The 19004-nt window shown below is 29.9% G+C and overlaps 2 protein-coding genes across 2 annotated transcripts in view; one reads left to right on the top strand and one right to left on the bottom strand.

Annotated features, from left to right (window-relative positions):
• LOC141338694 (uncharacterized) overlaps positions 1-3633 on the top strand; it is a 7986-nt gene extending 4353 nt beyond the window's left edge. Inside the window, exon 3 of the mRNA XM_073844305.1 lies at positions 3585-3633. Within this exon, the coding sequence (XP_073700406.1) occupies positions 3585-3633 (49 nt within the window). The remainder of the gene's footprint in view (positions 1-3584) is intronic.
• A 328-nt stretch (positions 3634-3961) lies between these two features.
• LOC141337857 (uncharacterized) lies at positions 3962-7114 on the bottom strand. Its single transcript, XM_073843437.1, has 3 exons — positions 6829-7114; positions 6431-6736; positions 3962-4080 (listed from the first exon to the last, which is right to left on the bottom strand). The coding sequence occupies exons 1-3, from the start codon at positions 7112-7114 to the stop codon at positions 3962-3964; spliced, it is 711 nt and encodes a 236-aa protein (XP_073699538.1).
• Positions 7115-19004: the final 11890 nt, after the last annotated feature.

Here is a 19004-nt window from a genome sequence, read left to right as displayed (position 1 = left end):
AATGTATAAAATGGGAATAGTAAACTTTGGAACTTTCATTTTAAATAACTGAAAATTACTTCGCTATTGTAAGTAGTATGTGTTTACTGGCATTTTGTAGATTAATGTAGGCAAGTGTTTGTACTGCTACTGTCTCTTAAATTTATTTTCCTCTTTTTTTGTAGCTGTTTAACATTACAGTATAACTGAAAACCTTTATTTTTTTAAACATTTAATAGGCTCTGAAAAATTACTTTTTAAATGTATGTGAACTTCAGACAATCTTCAGATGAACTAAATTATATATGCGTAAACTGTAGGCTATGGATTATTCAAGATACGAAAGTTAATCTGCGAACAGAGCAGAGTGATTTCTCTTATTTTTATATGGTTGATTAACATAAACGTGCCATTAGTTGATGTTATCATTTCAAATGAACAAATATCTAGTTGTGTATTATTAATAGTTATGAAAGTTTTCTAACCTAGTTTAATGTGTTAGCCTACTACTAAGAATGCATGGTTTCCTTGTGAGATGTTTTAGCGCTTATTTCGATTGTCTGATAATTGTAGGTTTTATCTTCATGCGTATTAATATTTACTGTAATTACCCAATAATGTTGGAGATCGACAGATTGTTCCTTAGAAATGCATATGATTGCAGTTGGCTATAGGCCTACTGAATCACCCAGCAAACACAGAACGCTCTCCTAACTTCCCCAAATGGTTGACATTTGGTTATTTTTGGGGAACCAAATGAGAACGTTCCGTGTAAATTCTCTTTTTAATAATAAAGCCGCGAGCTCGCGTAATTTAAAAATTAACGGTCATTTCGTTTTACTGACTGACTAACATTCGTTGATTGATCTCTTTAATGGATACTTATAATTTATATATATATATATATATATATATATATATATATATATATATATATATATATATATATATATATATATACACGAGAGTAAATATTTATTTTAGGGAGATTTGACACATCTAATGGAAGAGAACGTGATGTTTTCGTTTACTGTCCAAAAGAGGGAAGCACATCATCGTTATTTCATTGGTAAAAAAAGAATGTAATGTTATTAAAGTAAAATAAATGTTATTCGTATCATGGTCTGTAAAAAATAAAATACACACAAAATCCAAATCCAATATTTTGTTGAAGTCATAGTTATTTGGTACTTTAATAAACATAAAACCTGGGTTATTATATGGTATGGTACATCTAATCTTGCATATTAACGAATAAGAAATCTTAACAGGATAATTCCGTCTCAATTAATTCTCCTTATGATGGTTAAATATGCTCTGATTATCTGTAATGATTAAACAGTAGTTTAAAACAAGACATGGTGTGTAGAAGTGATTATTAAGGAAACCTAAGTGCTCTGAACCTTTCGAGTATAGGTTCCCGGAACGTTCCCCTAAAGGCAACGTTCTATTAATGTTAAGAAAACTTTCCTCGCGAACCAAAAAGTAACGTTCTCAGAACGTTTTGGGAACCAAAAATTGGTTCTCTTCATTTTATAATAACTGACTCTAAAGTGACTTGTTTAATAACGTGATGCTGAGCTCCTTTTCTTTCTATTTTATAAAGCATACTGATCAACTGACATACATTTTTTTTTATTCAAAGTAATACTAAATACACTGTTCTATGACATTTCTTTCATGCAAATTTGAGAGTTGTATGTTAAATAAAATTGGAGCTGTTTTTCAAGATTAAGAAGTGTCAAATTATTTTTGTTTTTATTAAATAATAGGTGCACTGAGCTTCATACTATACAACACTTTATGCAGTTGAATATTGTTTACAGCTTATGCAGTTAATACATTGATTAAATTGCTAGTCATTAATATTCAGAAATCTGGAAAATAAATACTGCAGATAAGTGCACAAATTAAAGTAGTTTACTTTAAAAAAAAAACACATCAATGTAAAAATACAGTTATTTGCTGTAATAAAGAAATACAGGATGATGCTGTAAATTAAATTACAGCTGCTGTATATTTTGGGGTAAGCGGCTGGCAACCCTGCTGCCAGCATTTTACTGTAAAATTTACGGGAAATTTTTTACAGTGTGGTCAAGGGTAGAAGTTGGAGGTGAAGTTGTGTATCAGGAAAAAAAAAAAACAGTAACTGATTTATATTGGCAGATCTGCTCCTCCTTCAGTGAAGCTCCTTCCACTTCAGTTCATCAATAAATGCTGGAATATTCCCCTCAGCCTTCAAGTCAAGAAGAGCATCAAAGCATCAGGAAGAAGTGACATCTGCAAAGACAGAGTTTATTGAAGGTTTTAAGAACCTTTGGCAATTGCTGTATTTTTAACTTGAGCTTAGTTTTGCTTACACCTTGTTTTTGTGTGTGTGTGTGTGTGTGTGTGTATTTAGCAAATAAAGATGCAGGACATACTTTGAACAAAGTTATTTAATTAACAACTTTGTCCATTTGTAATGTTTAATGTATAGTGTGTTGCTGATTATACTGTGAATCTAGGAAAATTGAAAATTGAAGAAAAATTGTTTTTTACTCCACAACCTTTGCTTTTTGAAAATAGCAAAGCAAGTTATGTCAATTCATACGTTTTCTAAACTACTACCAAAGATTTGAGAAATAAATATTTATGAAATAAATAACAAATTATGTAAACTAACACGACTATAGACGTGTAATAGAAAAGAAAAAGGAGTTTTTAAAAGATATTTCAACGTTATTACTGGACTTCCACATGTAGCCTATGTAGTTCTTCACATATTTCAAAGTGCTTATTAAAAATCGATCAATATCAAAATATTAACTAGCCTACACCTACGACTAATGTTATTGTCTTATGTTTTTGTATTTTTATTTAGTTTATTGTTTTTACCTCAGAAACGCTGTGGGACGCTCTGTTGTCGGTTTAACGTTTTTTCCCGCGAGTGAAATTATGTCTCGGACGCGCCCATTCAAAAATCTCCTCCATTCACAAAATTAGAAATTTACGTAAGAGAAGTTTCTGGCAAATGTGTTAAATAGACATTGTTGCAAAAGATCTGTTTTATTATCAGTAAATATTCAATATAATATGGTGTCAACAGCATTTCACAAAATGCATGAACGATTAGACAAAATATGTTTATAACTATCTTTTGATTAAAAAAAAAGAAAATTTAAAACGAACAAATGAACAAAGGTAAAGTACTTTTCAACGGAGTAAAATCATACGGGCAGCTTTAAACACCATCTGGACCTCTGAATGACCTTTTCCCCACATGTTTTAACATTGCTGAGACCAACTAACAAATCAAAGAGCCTCATTTTTAGACCTAGCATTAATGCTTAACCTTGGAAAACAAAATGAGCAAAGGTAAGACTTATTGAAGACTTAAAGCAAAATGAAAATTCAGCCCAAATGATTGACAGACACATAGAAACCACAAGAGGGCAGAAAAGTTTGCTTTACACAGTTCATTCCAAAACACTGGCCCTTTGAATGATTCAGTAGTAAGAGCTTGTTTAGGAAAATCAACCAGTTCAGTCTAGTCATCATTTTATTCAATAAACTCGCATGCCAATTATTCCTTTAGTGAAATAATTTAACACTTTTTTTTTTTCTTCTTGTACTCAGCAGCCACAGCGATACACTCATATTGACAAGAAATGAGGTCATTTCAAATCGCTGATCTTATGATCTGAGGTTAGATTGGAAACCTCCCCTGGTGAAAAAAACCCCAGCTAAAACCAGTCTAGGCTGGTTTTAGCTGGTCAGCAGGCTGGTTTTAGAGGGGTTTTGGCCACTTTTCTAGCCTGGCCAGTCTGGTCTTTGCCCAGGGTTCTGGGCTGTGTTCTACTTTTGAACATCTCTAAATCGTTATCCATAAATCTATCCATATCCAATAAAATAAATGACGTAAGTAAATAAATGAGTTTAGTGAGGTAAATGCATAAAAAACTGAGGTAAAATGCTGGCCTGGTGTTCTTGTATTCATGTCTTATTGAAGTCTTTCAGATCTGATGTCATAAATCACTGCAGCAACAGTAGCCACGCCCACCAGAGCAGAGATGACCAATCGGATCACAACTTCAGTTGAACCACAACATGGGGTTAAACCTGAGGGAGGAAAACAGAAGAACACTGAATCATTAAGGCCTGTTTTCATTATAACTATAATTGTAAAAATGTTAAAAGTTGTGGACAATAATACAGTCTCTGTCCATCGTTGTGGACACTAATATAGTTATCTTTATTGTCTGTCATTGTGGACAATAAAGTTATCGTTACAGTAACTGTCCGTTGTTTTGGATACTAATGTAGTTATTGTTATAGTTATTGTCCACTGGTGTGGGCACTGATACAGTTATCGTTATATTTGTCCACCTAATATAGTTATTTTCTGTCGGTTGTGGATGCTAATATAGTTACCGTTATAGTACATGTCCATTGTTGTGGACGTTAGTATAGTTATCATTAGAGTAATTGTCCATTGTTGTGGACGCTAGTATAGTTATCCTTATAGTAATTGTCCATTGTTGTGGACGTTAGTATAGTTATCATTAGAGTAAATGTCCATTGTTGTGGACGTTAGTATATAGTTATCATTATAGTAATTGTCCATTGTTGTGGACGCTAGTATAGTTATCATTATAGTAATTGTCCATTGTTGTGGACGCTAGTATAGTTATCATTATAGTAAATGTCCATTGTTGTGGACGTTAGCATATAGTTATCATTATAGTAATTGTCCATTGTTGTGGACGCTAGTATAGTTATCATTATAGTAATTGTCCATTGTTGTGGACGCTAGTATAGTTATCATTATAGTAAATGTCCATTGTTGTGGACGTTAGTATATAGTTATCATTATAGTAATTGTCCATTGTTGTGGACGCTAGTATAGTTATCATTAGAGTAAATGTCCATTGTTGTGGACGTTAGTATATAGTTATCATTATAGTAATTGTCCATTGTTGTGGACGCTAGTATAGTTATCGTTATAGTAATTGTCCATTGTTGTGGACGTTAGTATAGTTATCCTTAGAGTAATTGTCCATTGTTGTGGACGTTAGTATAGTTATCATTATAGTAATTGTCCATTGTTGTGGACGTTAGTATAGTTATCATTATAGTAATTGTCCATTGTTGTGGACGTTAGTATAGTTATCATTATAGTAATTGTCCATTGTTGTAGACGTTAGTATAGTTATCATTATAGTAGTTGTCCATTGTTGTGGACGCTAGTATAGTTATCATTATAGTAATTGTCCATTGTTGTGGACGTTAGTATAGTTATCATTATAGTAATTGTCCATTGTTGTGGACGTTAGTATAGTTATCATTATAGTAGTTGTCCATTGTTGTGGACGTTAGTATAGTTATCATTATAGTAATTGTCCATTGTTGTGGACGTTAGTATAGTTATCATTATAGTAATTGTCCATTGTTGTGGACGTTAGTATAGTTATCATTATAGTAATTGTCCATTGTTGTGGACGTTAGTATAGTTATCATTATAGTAATTGTCCATTGTTGTGGACGTTAGTATAGTTATCATTATAGTAGTTGTCCATTGTTGTGGACGCTAGTATAGTTATCATTATAGTAATTGTCCATTGTTGTGGACGTTAGTATAGTTATCATTATAGTAATTGTCCATTGTTGTGGACGTTAGTATAGTTATCATTATAGTAGTTGTCCATTGTTGTGGACGTTAGTATAGTTATCATTATAGTAATTGTCCATTGTTGTGGACGTTAGTATAGTTATCATTATAGTAATTGTCCATTGTTGTGGACTAGGGCTGGGCGATAAATCGAAAGCGATTCTAAGGCGCGTTTAGTGAATGAAGCCGGTACTTTGATTAGTAGTAAATCTCCATCACGTGCGTTCAGCTGCGTTCAGCTGGAGTGTTCAGAGGCGTAAATCACTGACAAGCTATGCCAAATCGCGCTAAAAATCGCATTCGATTCGATTCGATTTTGAGCGCGATTAGGCGTAGCTTGTCCGTGATTTACGCCTCTGAACACTCCAGCTGAACGCAGCTGAACGCACGTGATGGAGATTTACTACTAATCAAAGTACCGGCTTCATTCACTAAACGCGCCTTAGAATCGCTTTCGATTTATCGCCCAGCCCTATTGTGGACGCTAGTATAGTTATCATTATAGTAGTTGTCCATTGTTGTGGACGTTAGTATAATTATCATTATAGTAATTGTCCATTGTTGTGGACGTTAGTATAGTTATCCTTATAGTAATTGTCCATTGTTTACACTAATATAGTTATTTTTATAGTAATTGTCCATCTGTGGTGTGGACACTAATACGATTACCATTTTAGTTATTCTTAGTTGTGGACACTAATATCTGTTGTTTTTTTGTTTTTTTTCGAAGCTAATATCGTTAAAGCCTAAAGTTCTCTAAAGTGCACTAACATTACATTTCCATACCTGAACATGTGTGACAGAGTTTGCTGATGTCCAGATGTTGAGTCTGGTTGCTGATGGGATTGTTGAGCACACAGCTGTAGCTGTTTTCATCCTGATATTCCACCTCCAGAGGTAGAGACAGACTGATGCTGAATTCAGACACACTGATGCTGGACAATAAACTGTTTCCTTTGTACCAGGACAGAGTTACGCGACTCACGTTCACCACTGAACAGAGCAATGAACAATTTTGCTGTGATGATGACGATGATAAAGAGCATTGTAAGGAGTCTCTGCTGATGACAGGAACTGGCAGGTGAGCGACATTTATTTCCAAAGCCTCTGTAGAAACAGACCTAAGTTTATTAAAGTATGTATTTTTCAAAATATTTGATCTAATATAAACTAAAATACAAAAGTAATCTGCAACTAACCACTGACAGTAACATTGAATGTCTTGTGTGAGGTTGTCCCGTGGTTGATGGCTGTTAGTTGATAAAGTCCAGAGTGTTCAGGTCTGATGTTTCTTATGGTCAGAGATCCAGTCTTTTGTTCCAGCTGTAGGCTGTTTCTGAAACTCCCTACACTATCAAAAATATAGATGGCCTGCTTATGGATTTCAGCGATTAGCTTGTCTTGGGATTGAAACATCCACAGTATCAGGTCATCTCTCTGTACTTCTGTAACATCAGTGTGTAAAGTGACAGAATCTCCCTCCATCACTGATATGGACTCCATTTCATTAGTATCAGCAGCACCAAACACACCTGGAGATCACATGAAGCACTTTCTCAGAGTATTGATTCTAGATTATGCACTTTTAAAAGTATACACTGTAAACATGTGTGAAACCTTGTTCACACCAAGAACAATAACCAAGCGTTCACACCTATGCACGTTCTGCTTATGCAGTTTTGTGGTTTGCCGCTTTAAATGCGCAAGCTCTTTTAATCAGGTTGGATTCTGATTGGCTGTCAATGTTTTTTTTTTTTTTTATTATTGTTTATGAGCTAAAAAAATTCAAGCCTTAAAAAGTCATACTTAAGGCATAATTATGAGCTAAAAAGTCAAAATTTTGATTTAAAATAATTACGAGATTAAAAGTCGAAATCATGACAAATTGAAAAGTAAATTTAAGTAAATTTCGACTTAAGTCAATTTTCGACTTTTGAAAATTTTGACTTATCTCATAATTGTGTATTTTAAAGTCATAATTTTGATTTAGTCATAATTTTGACTTTTTATCTCATAATCATGACTTTTAAAGTCATAACTTCGACGTTATGAGTCATAATTTCCACTATCTTTTAACTTTTTATTAGTAAAACTTAAGTCATAATTTTTTATCTCGTAATTGCAAATTTTACATTACATTATGAATTATAGTCATAATTTTGACTTTATTTCATAATCATGACTTTTAAAGTCATAATTTCAACTTTTTAACTCATAATTTCGATTTAGTAAGTCAGAATTTAAATTTTTTATTTCATAATAATGACTTTAAGTCATAATTTAGATTTTTTTTATTTTGTAATGACTTCATGATTTCGACTTATCTCCTAATTGCGAAATTTCATCTGGGCACGGTTTGCTAGTTTGCTTTTAATATAAAAGTTCTTTTAAAGTAGTTAATTTCAACTTTTTATTTCGTAATGATGACTCTAGTAAGTCATAATTTCAACTTTTGATCTTGTAATTACGAAATTTCAAGTAATAATTTCAACTTTTTATCTCATTTTCATGACTTTTAGTCATAATTTCAACTTTTTAAGCCATAATTTCGAGATTTTTTTTTTCGTAATTACAATTTTTAAAGTCGTAATTTCAACTTTCTATCTCATAATAATGGCTTTTAAAGTCATAATTTCGATTTAGTAAGTCAATTTCAACTTTTTATTTCGTAATGATGACTTTAAGTCATAACTTCGACTTTTGATTTCGTAATTGCGAAATTTCAAGTAATAATTTCGACTTTTTATCTCATAATCATGAAATTTGAACTATTTGAGTCATATTTTCGACATTTTATCTCGTAATTACGACTTTTAAAGTCAGAATTTAGACTTTATATCTCAATCATGACTTAAAAATGTTGAAATTATGACTTTTGTAAGTCAATTTCCACATTTTATTTCATTATTTAGACTTAGTAAGTCATAATTTAGACTTTTTAAGGCATTAATTTTTTTCTTACATGGCGGATAAAGGGCTTTCGTACTTGTCCACCTTATTCTTCAACACCAAAAGAAAGCCTATGGTCGAGATTTACGGTTCATTAGCAGCTATAGGAAAATAAGGAGAAGAATAACCACTTGCAGTGAACAGTACAAATGTTTGCAAGATAAAGCATTAAATTAAAATCAAGCCACAAGGCAAGCTCTTTTGTACAGATAAAAACAGGTAGACGCGGATGGTTTAAAATGTACTGATGGCTGTGCCCGCTCTTACTGTATAAAAATAAGGTGAATAGTTTTAGTGTGAACTCTGGTATTCTTTTAAAGTCACAACGATTTTAAAAGCTAACTTTATACAGTAGTCAACATTTGAAGTGAATCAAAAAAGTTGTCCTAAGACAAAAACGGGTATTGTTTTGGTTTTTGGACAACTTTGATCAAAGGTTTTGATCCACTTCAAATGCTGACAATTGTAGTTGCCGTCCTTGGTGTGAATAGGTTATTACATTGATTTAATTAACAACACTGTGTTTCAGTAAATACAAAATCGTCTGATAAAACAACCACCTGACTCACCTGAAACGATTAAGAAGATAAGCGTAAACAGAAGAGATAAAATCATCTTGACTGACGAGTGGTTACCAGATAAGTTGAGTTGCACTTTCAGTCTTTCTCTTAAGTCAGTTTCGCAGTCTGTTCTTCTCATGAAGTTCCTTACCGGATGTGAGAAAAAAATTACACCTCACCCACACAATGTGCTTCAAGCATACAGTATACCCAGCAGAATAAACCACAGGTATTGAGACAAAGGCTGCCCTGGTTAACAACTCGGACTCAGCGTTTTAACGCTTTTGCATCTATTCAGGTCAGTGTAATACAACAGACAACGCACTGCTGTTGTGACATATTTAAATAGGCTACAATACCACAACCAATATATCTACTCGACGAAACAGCAAGGTTAATCCAGAGAGATATTGCTGAAAGTAACAATAACTTGTGAAAGATTTGATAGGTTGATTTAAACCTATATATATATATATATATATATATATATATATATATATATATATATATACAGTACAGACCAAAAGTTTGGACACACCTTTGAACCAAAGTTTTCTTTATTTTCATGACTATGTAAATTGTAGATTCACACTAAAGGCATCAAAACTATGAATGAACACATGTGGAATTATATACATAACAAAAAAGTGCGAAACAACTGAAAACATGTCATATTCTAGGTTCTTCAAAGTAGCCACCTTTTGCTTTGATTACTGCTTTGCACACTTTTTGGCATTCTCTTGATGAGCTTTGAGAGGTAGTCACCTGAAATGGTTTTCACTTCACAGTTGTGCCCTGTCAGGTTTAATAAGTGGGATTTCTTGCCTTATAAATGGGGTAGGGACCATCAGTTGTGTTGTGCAGTTGTATTTGATCACCCTGTGATTTTGCAAGTTCTCGTACTTAGAAATCATGGAGGGGTCTACAATTTTCAGCATAGGGGCATTTCCACTGTGAGAGACAGAATCTAAAAATAAAAAATCTGGAAATTGCATTGTATGATTTTATTTTATTTTTTACAATTTATTTGTGAATTACTGTGTCAAATAAGTATTTGATCACTTGAGTCAAAAAAATTTAATACTTGGTACAGAAGCCTTTGTTAACAATTGCAGAGGTCAAACAGTTCCTGTAGTTCTTCACACACTGCAAGAGGGATTTTGGCCCACTCCTACATACAGATCCTCTCTACATCTGTCAGATTTTGGGGCTGTCGCTGAGCAACACGGAGTTTCAGCTCCCTCCAAAGATTTTCTATTGGATTTAGGTCTGGAGACTGGCTAGGCCACTCCAGAACCTTGATATGCTTCTTACGGAGCCACTGCTTGGTTTTCCTGGCTGTGTGCTTTGGGTCATTGTCATGTTGGAAGACCCAGCCAGGACCCATCTTTAATGCTCTGACTGAGGGAAGGAGGTTTTTGCCCAATATGTCACAATACATGGCCCCGTTCATCCTCTCCTTAATACAATGCAGTCGTCCTGTCCCCTGTGCAGAAAAACACCCCAGAGCATGATGCTTCTAGCCCCATGCTTCACTGTAGGTATGGTATTATTGGGATAATACTCATCATTCTTCTTCCTCCAAACACGGCGTTAAGACCAAAAAGTTCTACTTTGGTCTCATCTGACCACAGGACTTTCTCCCATGACTCCTCTGGATCATCCAGATGGTCCCTGGCAAACTTCAGACCGGCCTGGACATGGGCTGACTTAAGCAGGGGAACCTTCCGTGCGATGCAAGATTTTAAACCATGACGTCTTAGGGTCTTACTGATAGTAGCCTTGGAAACGATGTCCCAGCTCTCTTCACGGCTTTGACTAGCTCCTCCCGTGTAGTTCTGGGCTGATTCTTCACCATTCTTAGCATCATTGATACCCCATGACGAGAGATCTTACGAAATCTGGCTGATAAGCAAGTGATCAAATACTTATTTGACACAGAATCTAAAAAAAAAAAATCTGGAAGTCACATTGTGTTTTTTTTTTTTTTTTTTTTTTTTTTTTTTTTTTTACAATTTTTTTGTAAATTACTGTCTATCAGTGGAAATGCAACTATGCTGAAAATTGTAGACACCTCCATGATTTCTAAGTAAGAGAACTAGCAAAATCACGTGTGTGTGTGTGTGTGTGTGTGTGTGTATATATATATATATATATGTATATATATGTATATGTATACAGGTGCTGGTCATATAATTAGAATATCTTCAAAAAGTTGATTTATTTCACTAATTCCATTCAAAAACTGAAACTTGTATAATGTATACATTCATTCCGCACAGACTGATATATTTCAAGTGTTTAGTTGTCAGTTATAATCATCAAAATTAAAAGAAATAATGAAAACCCGAATTCAGTATCTCAGAAAATTAGAATATTGTGAAAAGGTTCAGTAATGAAGACACCTGGTGCCACACTCTAATCAGCTAACTAGCTCAAAACACCTGCAAAGGCCTTTAAATGGTCTCTCAGTCTAGTTCTGAAGGCTACACAATCATGGAGAAGACTGCTGATTTGACAGTTGTCCAAAAGACGACCATTGACACCTTGCACAAGGAGGGCAAGACACAAAAGGTCATTGCAAAAGAGGCTGGCTGTTCACAGAGCTCTGTGTCCAAGCACATTATTATAGAGGCAAAGGGAAGGAAAATATTTGGTAGAAAAAATTGTACAAGCAAGAGATAACCGCACCCTGGAGAGAATTGTGAAACAAAACCCATTCAAAAATGTGGGGGAGATTCACAAAGAGTGGACTGCAGCTGGAGTCAGTGCTTCAAGAACCACTACACACAGACGCATACAAGACATGGGTTTCAGCTGTACATTTTTCATACATATTTTCATACATACATATTTTTGTACATACTTTCATACATTTTTTCAGACATACATATTTTCATACTTTCACACATACTTTCATATTTTCATACATTCATGTTTTCATACATAATTTCATATTTTCAGTCATATTTTCATACAGCCATATTTTCATACTTTCATACATATTTTCATACTTTCATGCTTTCATATTTTCATACATAATTTCATACTTTCATACATATTTTCATACATTCATATTTTATACATTTTCATACATTCATAGTTTCATACTTTTTATACATTTTTTATTTTCATACATAATTTCATATTTTCATACATATTTTCATACTTTCATATTTTTATATATCTTCATACTTTGATATTTTTATATATTTTCATATTTTTATATATTTTCATACATACTTTCATTTTCATTCATATTTTTAAATGTTTTCATACTTTCATATTTTTATACATATTTTCATGCATTAATATTTTAACACATTTTTCATACTTTCATATTTTCATACATACTTTCATACATTCATATTTATATACATATTTTCATACTTTCATACATACTTTCATATTTTCATTCATATTTTCATACGTTTTCATACTTTCATACATACTAACATATTTTCATACTTTCATATTTTTATATATTTTCATACATTCATATTTTCAAACATTTTTCATATTTTCATACATATTTTTATATATTTTCATACATATTTTCATACATTCATATTTTCATACATTTTTCATACTTTCATACATACTAACATATTTTCATACTTATTTTTATGTTTTCATACATTCATATTTTCATACATTTTCATACATTCATATTTTCATTCATATTTTTATTCGTTTTCATATTTTTATACATATTTTTCATACTTTCATTTTTTATACATATTTTCATACATTAATATTTTCATACATATTTTTATATATTTTCATAAATTCATATTTTCATACATTTTTCATACATTAATATTTTTATACATACTTTCATACATATTTTTATACATTCATATTTTCACACTTTCATGCATTCATATTTTCATACAAATTTTCATGCATTCATATTTTCATACATTCATATTTTCATACATAATTTCATATTTTCATTCATATTTTCATACATATTTTTTATACATTTTCATACACTCATATTTTCATGCATTCATATTTTCATACATAATTTTATATTTTCATACTGTCATATTTTCATACATACATACTTTCATACATTCATATTTTCCCATTTTCATACTGTCATTTTCATGCATTAAAATTTTCATACATACATTCATATTTTCATACATATTTTTATGCATTTCATGCATATTTTCATACATATTTTCATGCATCATACAGTCATATTTTCATACTTTCATACATAATTTCATATTTTCAGTCATATTTTCATACTTTCATGCATTCATATTTTCTTACATTTTCATACATAATTTCATACATATTTTCATACATATTTTTTTTACATTTATTTTATTTATTTTTTTACATTTTTTATTTTCATACATATTTTCATACTTTCATATTTTTATATATCTTCATACTTTGATATTTTTAAATATTTTCATATTTTTATATTTTCATACATTAATATTTTCATTCATTTTTCATACTTTCATATATTTTCATACATATTTTCATACATTTCTCATATTTTCATACTTTCATATTTTTATACGTTTTCATATTTTTATACATATTGTCATACATTTTTCATACTTTCATATTTTTATATATTTTCATACATTTTTCATACATTAATATTTTTATACCTACTTTAATACATACATGGTTTCATACATATTTTTATACATTCATACTTTCATGCATTCATATTTTCATACAAATTTTCATGCATTCATATTTTCATACATATTTTTATACATTTTCATACATACATATTTTCATGCATTCATATTTTTATGCATACACATTTTCATCCATACTTTCATATTTTTATACATTTTCATGCATTCATTTTTTATGCATACACATTTTTATACATACTTTCATATTTTTATACATTTTCATGCATTCATATTTTCATACTTTCATATATTTTCATTCATATTTTCATACATAATTTAATTATTTCATATTTTTATACATTTTCATATTTTCACATTTTACACATATTTTCATACATTCATAATTTCATACATACTTTCATATTTGTATACATTTTCATACATTCATATTTTCATTCATATTTTCCCATTTTCATACATTCATATTTTCATACTTTCACATTTTATACATATTTTCATACATTCATAATTTCATACATACTTTCATATTTTCATACTGTCATATTTTCATACATTTTTCATACATTAATATTTTTATACATACTTTCATATTTTCCCATTTTCATACATTCAAATTTTCATACATACTTTCATATTTTTATACATTTTCATACATTCATATTTTCATTCATACTTTCACATTTTATACATTTTCATTCATTCATATTTTTATACATTTTCATACTTTCACATTTTATACATTTTCATGCATTCATATTTTCATACATATTTTCCCATTTACATACTTTCATACTTACATATTTTCATACTTTCATGCATTCAAATTTTCATACATATTTTCATTATTTCCCATTTTCATACATTCATATTTTCATACATACTTTCATATTTTTATACATTTTCATACATATTTTCATACATACATTCATATTTTCATACATACTTTCATACTTACATATTTTCATACGATCATACTAGAAAGTATGGATGAAAATACGAAAGTACGAAAGTATGGATGAAAATATGAAAGTATGAAAATATTAAAGTATGCATGAAAATGTGAAAGTATGTATGAAAATACGAAAGTATGGATGAAAATACCAAAATATGAAAGTATGAAAATATTAAAGTATGCATGAAAATACGAAAGTATGAAATTATGAAAGTATGGATGAAAGTATGAACGTTTGGATGAAAATATGAACGTATGGATGAAAATATGAACGTATGGATGAAAATGACCGTATGAAAATATGAAAGTATGCATGAAAATAAAGTATGAAAATGTGAAAGTATGAATGAAAATATGAAAGTATGGATGAAAATATGAAAGTATGTATGAAAATATCAAAATATGAAAGTATGAAAGTATGGATAAAAACATGAAAGTATGAAAATATGAAAGTATGCATGAAAATATGAAAGTAAGAAAACATGAAACTATGGATGAAAATATGAAAGTATGTATGAAAGTATGTATGAAAATACGAAAGTATGAAATTATGAAAGTATGGATGAAAATACGAAAGTATGAAAGTATGGATGAAAGTATGAAAATATGAAAGTATGGATGAAAATAAAAAAGTATGAAAATATGAAAGTATGGATGAAAATATGAACGTATGCATGAAAATAAAGTATGAAAATATGAAAGTATGCATGAAAATATGAAAGTATGGATGGAAATAAAAAAGTATGAAAATATGAAAGTATGGATGAAAATATGGATAAAAACATGAAAGTATGAAAATATGGATGGAAATAAAAAAGTATGAAAATATGAAAGTATGCATGAAAATATGAAAGTATGGATGGAAATAAAAAAGTATGAAAGTATGGATGAAAATATGAAAGTATGGATGAAAATATGAAAGTATGGATGAAAATATGAAAGTATGCATGAAAATATGAAAGTAAGAAAATATGAAAGTATGAAAATATGAAAGTATGGATGGAAATAAAAAAGTATGAAAATATGAAAGTATGGATGAAAATATGGATAAAAACATGAAAGTATGAAAATATGGATGGAAATAAAAAAGTATGAAAATATGAAAGTATGCATGAAAATATGAAAGTATGGATGGAAATAAAAAAGTATGAAAGTATGGATGAAAATATGAAAGTATGGATGAAAATATGAAAGTATGCATGAAAATATGAAAGTAAGAAAATATGAAAGTATGAAAATATGAAAGTATGGATGGAAATAAAAAAGTATGAAAATATGAAAGTATGCATGAAAATATGAAAGTATGGATGAAAGTATGAAAATATGAAAGTATGGATGAAAATATGAACGTATGAAAGTATGGATGAAAATATGACCGTATGAAAATATGAAAGTATGGATGGAAATAAAAAAGTATGGATGAAAATATGAAAGTATGCATGAAAATATGAAAGTAAGAAAATATGAAAGTATGAAAATATGAAAGTATGAAAATATTAAAGTATGGCTGAAAATATTAAAGTATGGATGGAAATATGAAAGTATGGATGGAAATAAAAAAGTATGAAAATATTAAAGTATGGATGAAAATATGAAAGTATGCATGAAAATATGAAAGTATGCATGAAAATATGAAAGTAAGAAAATATGAAAGTATGGATGAAAATATGAACGTATGAAAGTATGGATGAAAATATGACCGTATGAAAATATGAAAGTATGGATGGAAATAAAAAAGTATGAAAATATTAAAGTATGGATGAAAATATGAAAGTATGCATGAAAATATGAAAGTAAGAAAATATGAAAGTATGGATGAAAATATGAAAGTATGAAAATATTAAAGTATGGCTGAAAATATTAAAGTATGGATGGAAATATGAAAGTATGGATGGAAATAAAAAAGTATGAAAATATTAAAGTATGGATGAAAATATGAAAGTATGCATGAAAATATGAAAGTAAGAAAATATGAAAGTATGGATGAAAATATGAAAGTATGAAAATATTAAAGTATGGCTGAAAATATGAAAGTATGGATGAAAATATGACCGTATGAAAATATGAAAGTATGCATGAAAATATGAAAGTATGCATGAAAATATGAAAGTAAGAAAATATGAAAGTATGGATGAAAATATGAACGTATGAAAGTATGGATGAAAATATGACCGTATGAAAATATGAAAGTATGGATGGAAATAAAAAAGTATGAAAATATTAAAGTATGGATGAAAATATGAAAGTATGCATGAAAATATGAAAGTAAGAAAATATGAAAGTATGGATGAAAATATGAAAGTATGAAAATATTAAAGTATGGCTGAAAATATTAAAGTATGGATGGAAATATGAAAGTATGGATGGAAATAAAAAAGTATGAAAATATTAAAGTATGGATGAAAATATGAAAGTATGCATGAAAATATGAAAGTATGCATGAAAATATGAAAGTAAGAAAATATGAAAGTATGGATGAAAATATGAAAGTATGAAAATATTAAAGTATGGCTGAAAATATGAAAGTATGGATGAAAATATGACCGTATGAAAATATGAAAGTATGCATGAAAATATGAAAGTATGCATGAAAATATGAAAGTAAGAAAATATGAAAGTATGAAAATATGAAAGTATGGATGGAAATAAAAAAGTATGAAAATATGAAAGTATGCATGAAAATATGAAAGTAAGAAAATATGAAAGTATGCATGAAAATATGAAAGTAAGAAAATATGAAAGTATGGCTGAAAATATGAAAGTATGGATGAAAATATGAAAGTATGAAAGTATGCATGAAAATATGAAAGTATGGATGAAAATATGAAAGTATGGAAATATGAAAGTATGCATGAAAATATGAAAGTAAGAAAATATGAAAGTATGGATGAAAATAAAGTATGAAAATATGAAAGTATGCTTGAAAATATGAAAGTATGAAAAAATGCAGGAAAATATGAAAGTATGAAAATATGAAATTATGGATGAAAGTATGAAAATATGAAAGTATGAAAGTATGCATGAAAAAAATGAAAGTATGGATGAAAATATGAAAGTATGCATGAAAATATGAAAGTAAGAAAACATGAAAGTATGGATGAAAATAGAAAGTATGAAAATATGAAAGTATGCATGAAAATATGAAAGTAAGAAAACATGAAAGTATGGATGAAAATATGAAAGTATGAAAATATGAAAGTATGCATGAAAATATGAAAGTAAGAAAACATGAAAGTATGCATGAAAATATGAAAGTATGAAAACATGAAAGTATGCATGAAAATATGAAAGTATGAAAATATGAAAGTATGCATGAAAATATGAAAGTAAGAAAATATGAAAGTATGCATGAAAATATGAAAGTATGAAAAAATGAAAGTATGGATGAAAATATGAAAGTATGAAAATATGAAAGTATGCATGAAAATATGAAAGAAAAATGAATGTATGAAAATAAGTTTATTTATAAATATGTATGCAAATATATGTACATGTATTCATAAAATTTATGTAAATATGTGTGTCAATATGTATGAATGTATACATGTAAACATATGCATAAAATATGTAAATATTTGTTAATATGTGTGTGTGTGTGTGTGTGTGTGTCTATTTATATATATATATATTATATTATATATATAAATTAACGCGTTAATAACTCGTTAACGCAATTTCATTTTAACGGCACTAATTTTATTAACGACCGATTAACGCAGCGTGCATTTTCTGTTTGACCCACTACCTAGCAGTTAAAGAAATGGATGCGCAACGTTGCCAACCTAGCGAAAAGTGTCTAGCAACAATACATAAACACACAATTGGACAAACCTAATATAGTTTCTGAGTCTCTCAGTTTTGCCGAATGAGCGCGGGGTCTCCAAATGTGCGCGCACCTCCCTCTCTTTATATCTGCTTCTGCTCTGTTCAGCGAGCGGCAGTGGAGCAGCGCTTTCAGTTACACCAGATATTCTGTTGCTTCCAGTGCTTGAAGTGGACCGGTACGCAGGCCATCTGTATTTTATCCTTTTGCGTACTGGCAATATACGAGTATGCAAGCGAAAACGGCGTATTAAATGCACGCCAAATAGAAACAGAAAGTTGTGCTAGTGCGCATTTTCATGAGACCAGGCTCTCCAATCAGTACATTATAACCAAAACAATACCTTAAAAAAATAAAAGAAGCAGGTTTTTGGGACCACATAACTTTAAATGGGTAAACTCCTAAAAAGTCCAAGGATCCTGAAGGCATTCAAACAGGAAGTTAAAAACAACGATAA

This window comes from Garra rufa, chromosome 7 (genome assembly GCF_049309525.1).
Source record: "Garra rufa chromosome 7, GarRuf1.0, whole genome shotgun sequence".
Taxonomy (NCBI): Eukaryota; Metazoa; Chordata; class Actinopteri; order Cypriniformes; family Cyprinidae; genus Garra; species Garra rufa.
This window is presented reverse-complemented; position numbering and strand designations above follow the sequence as displayed.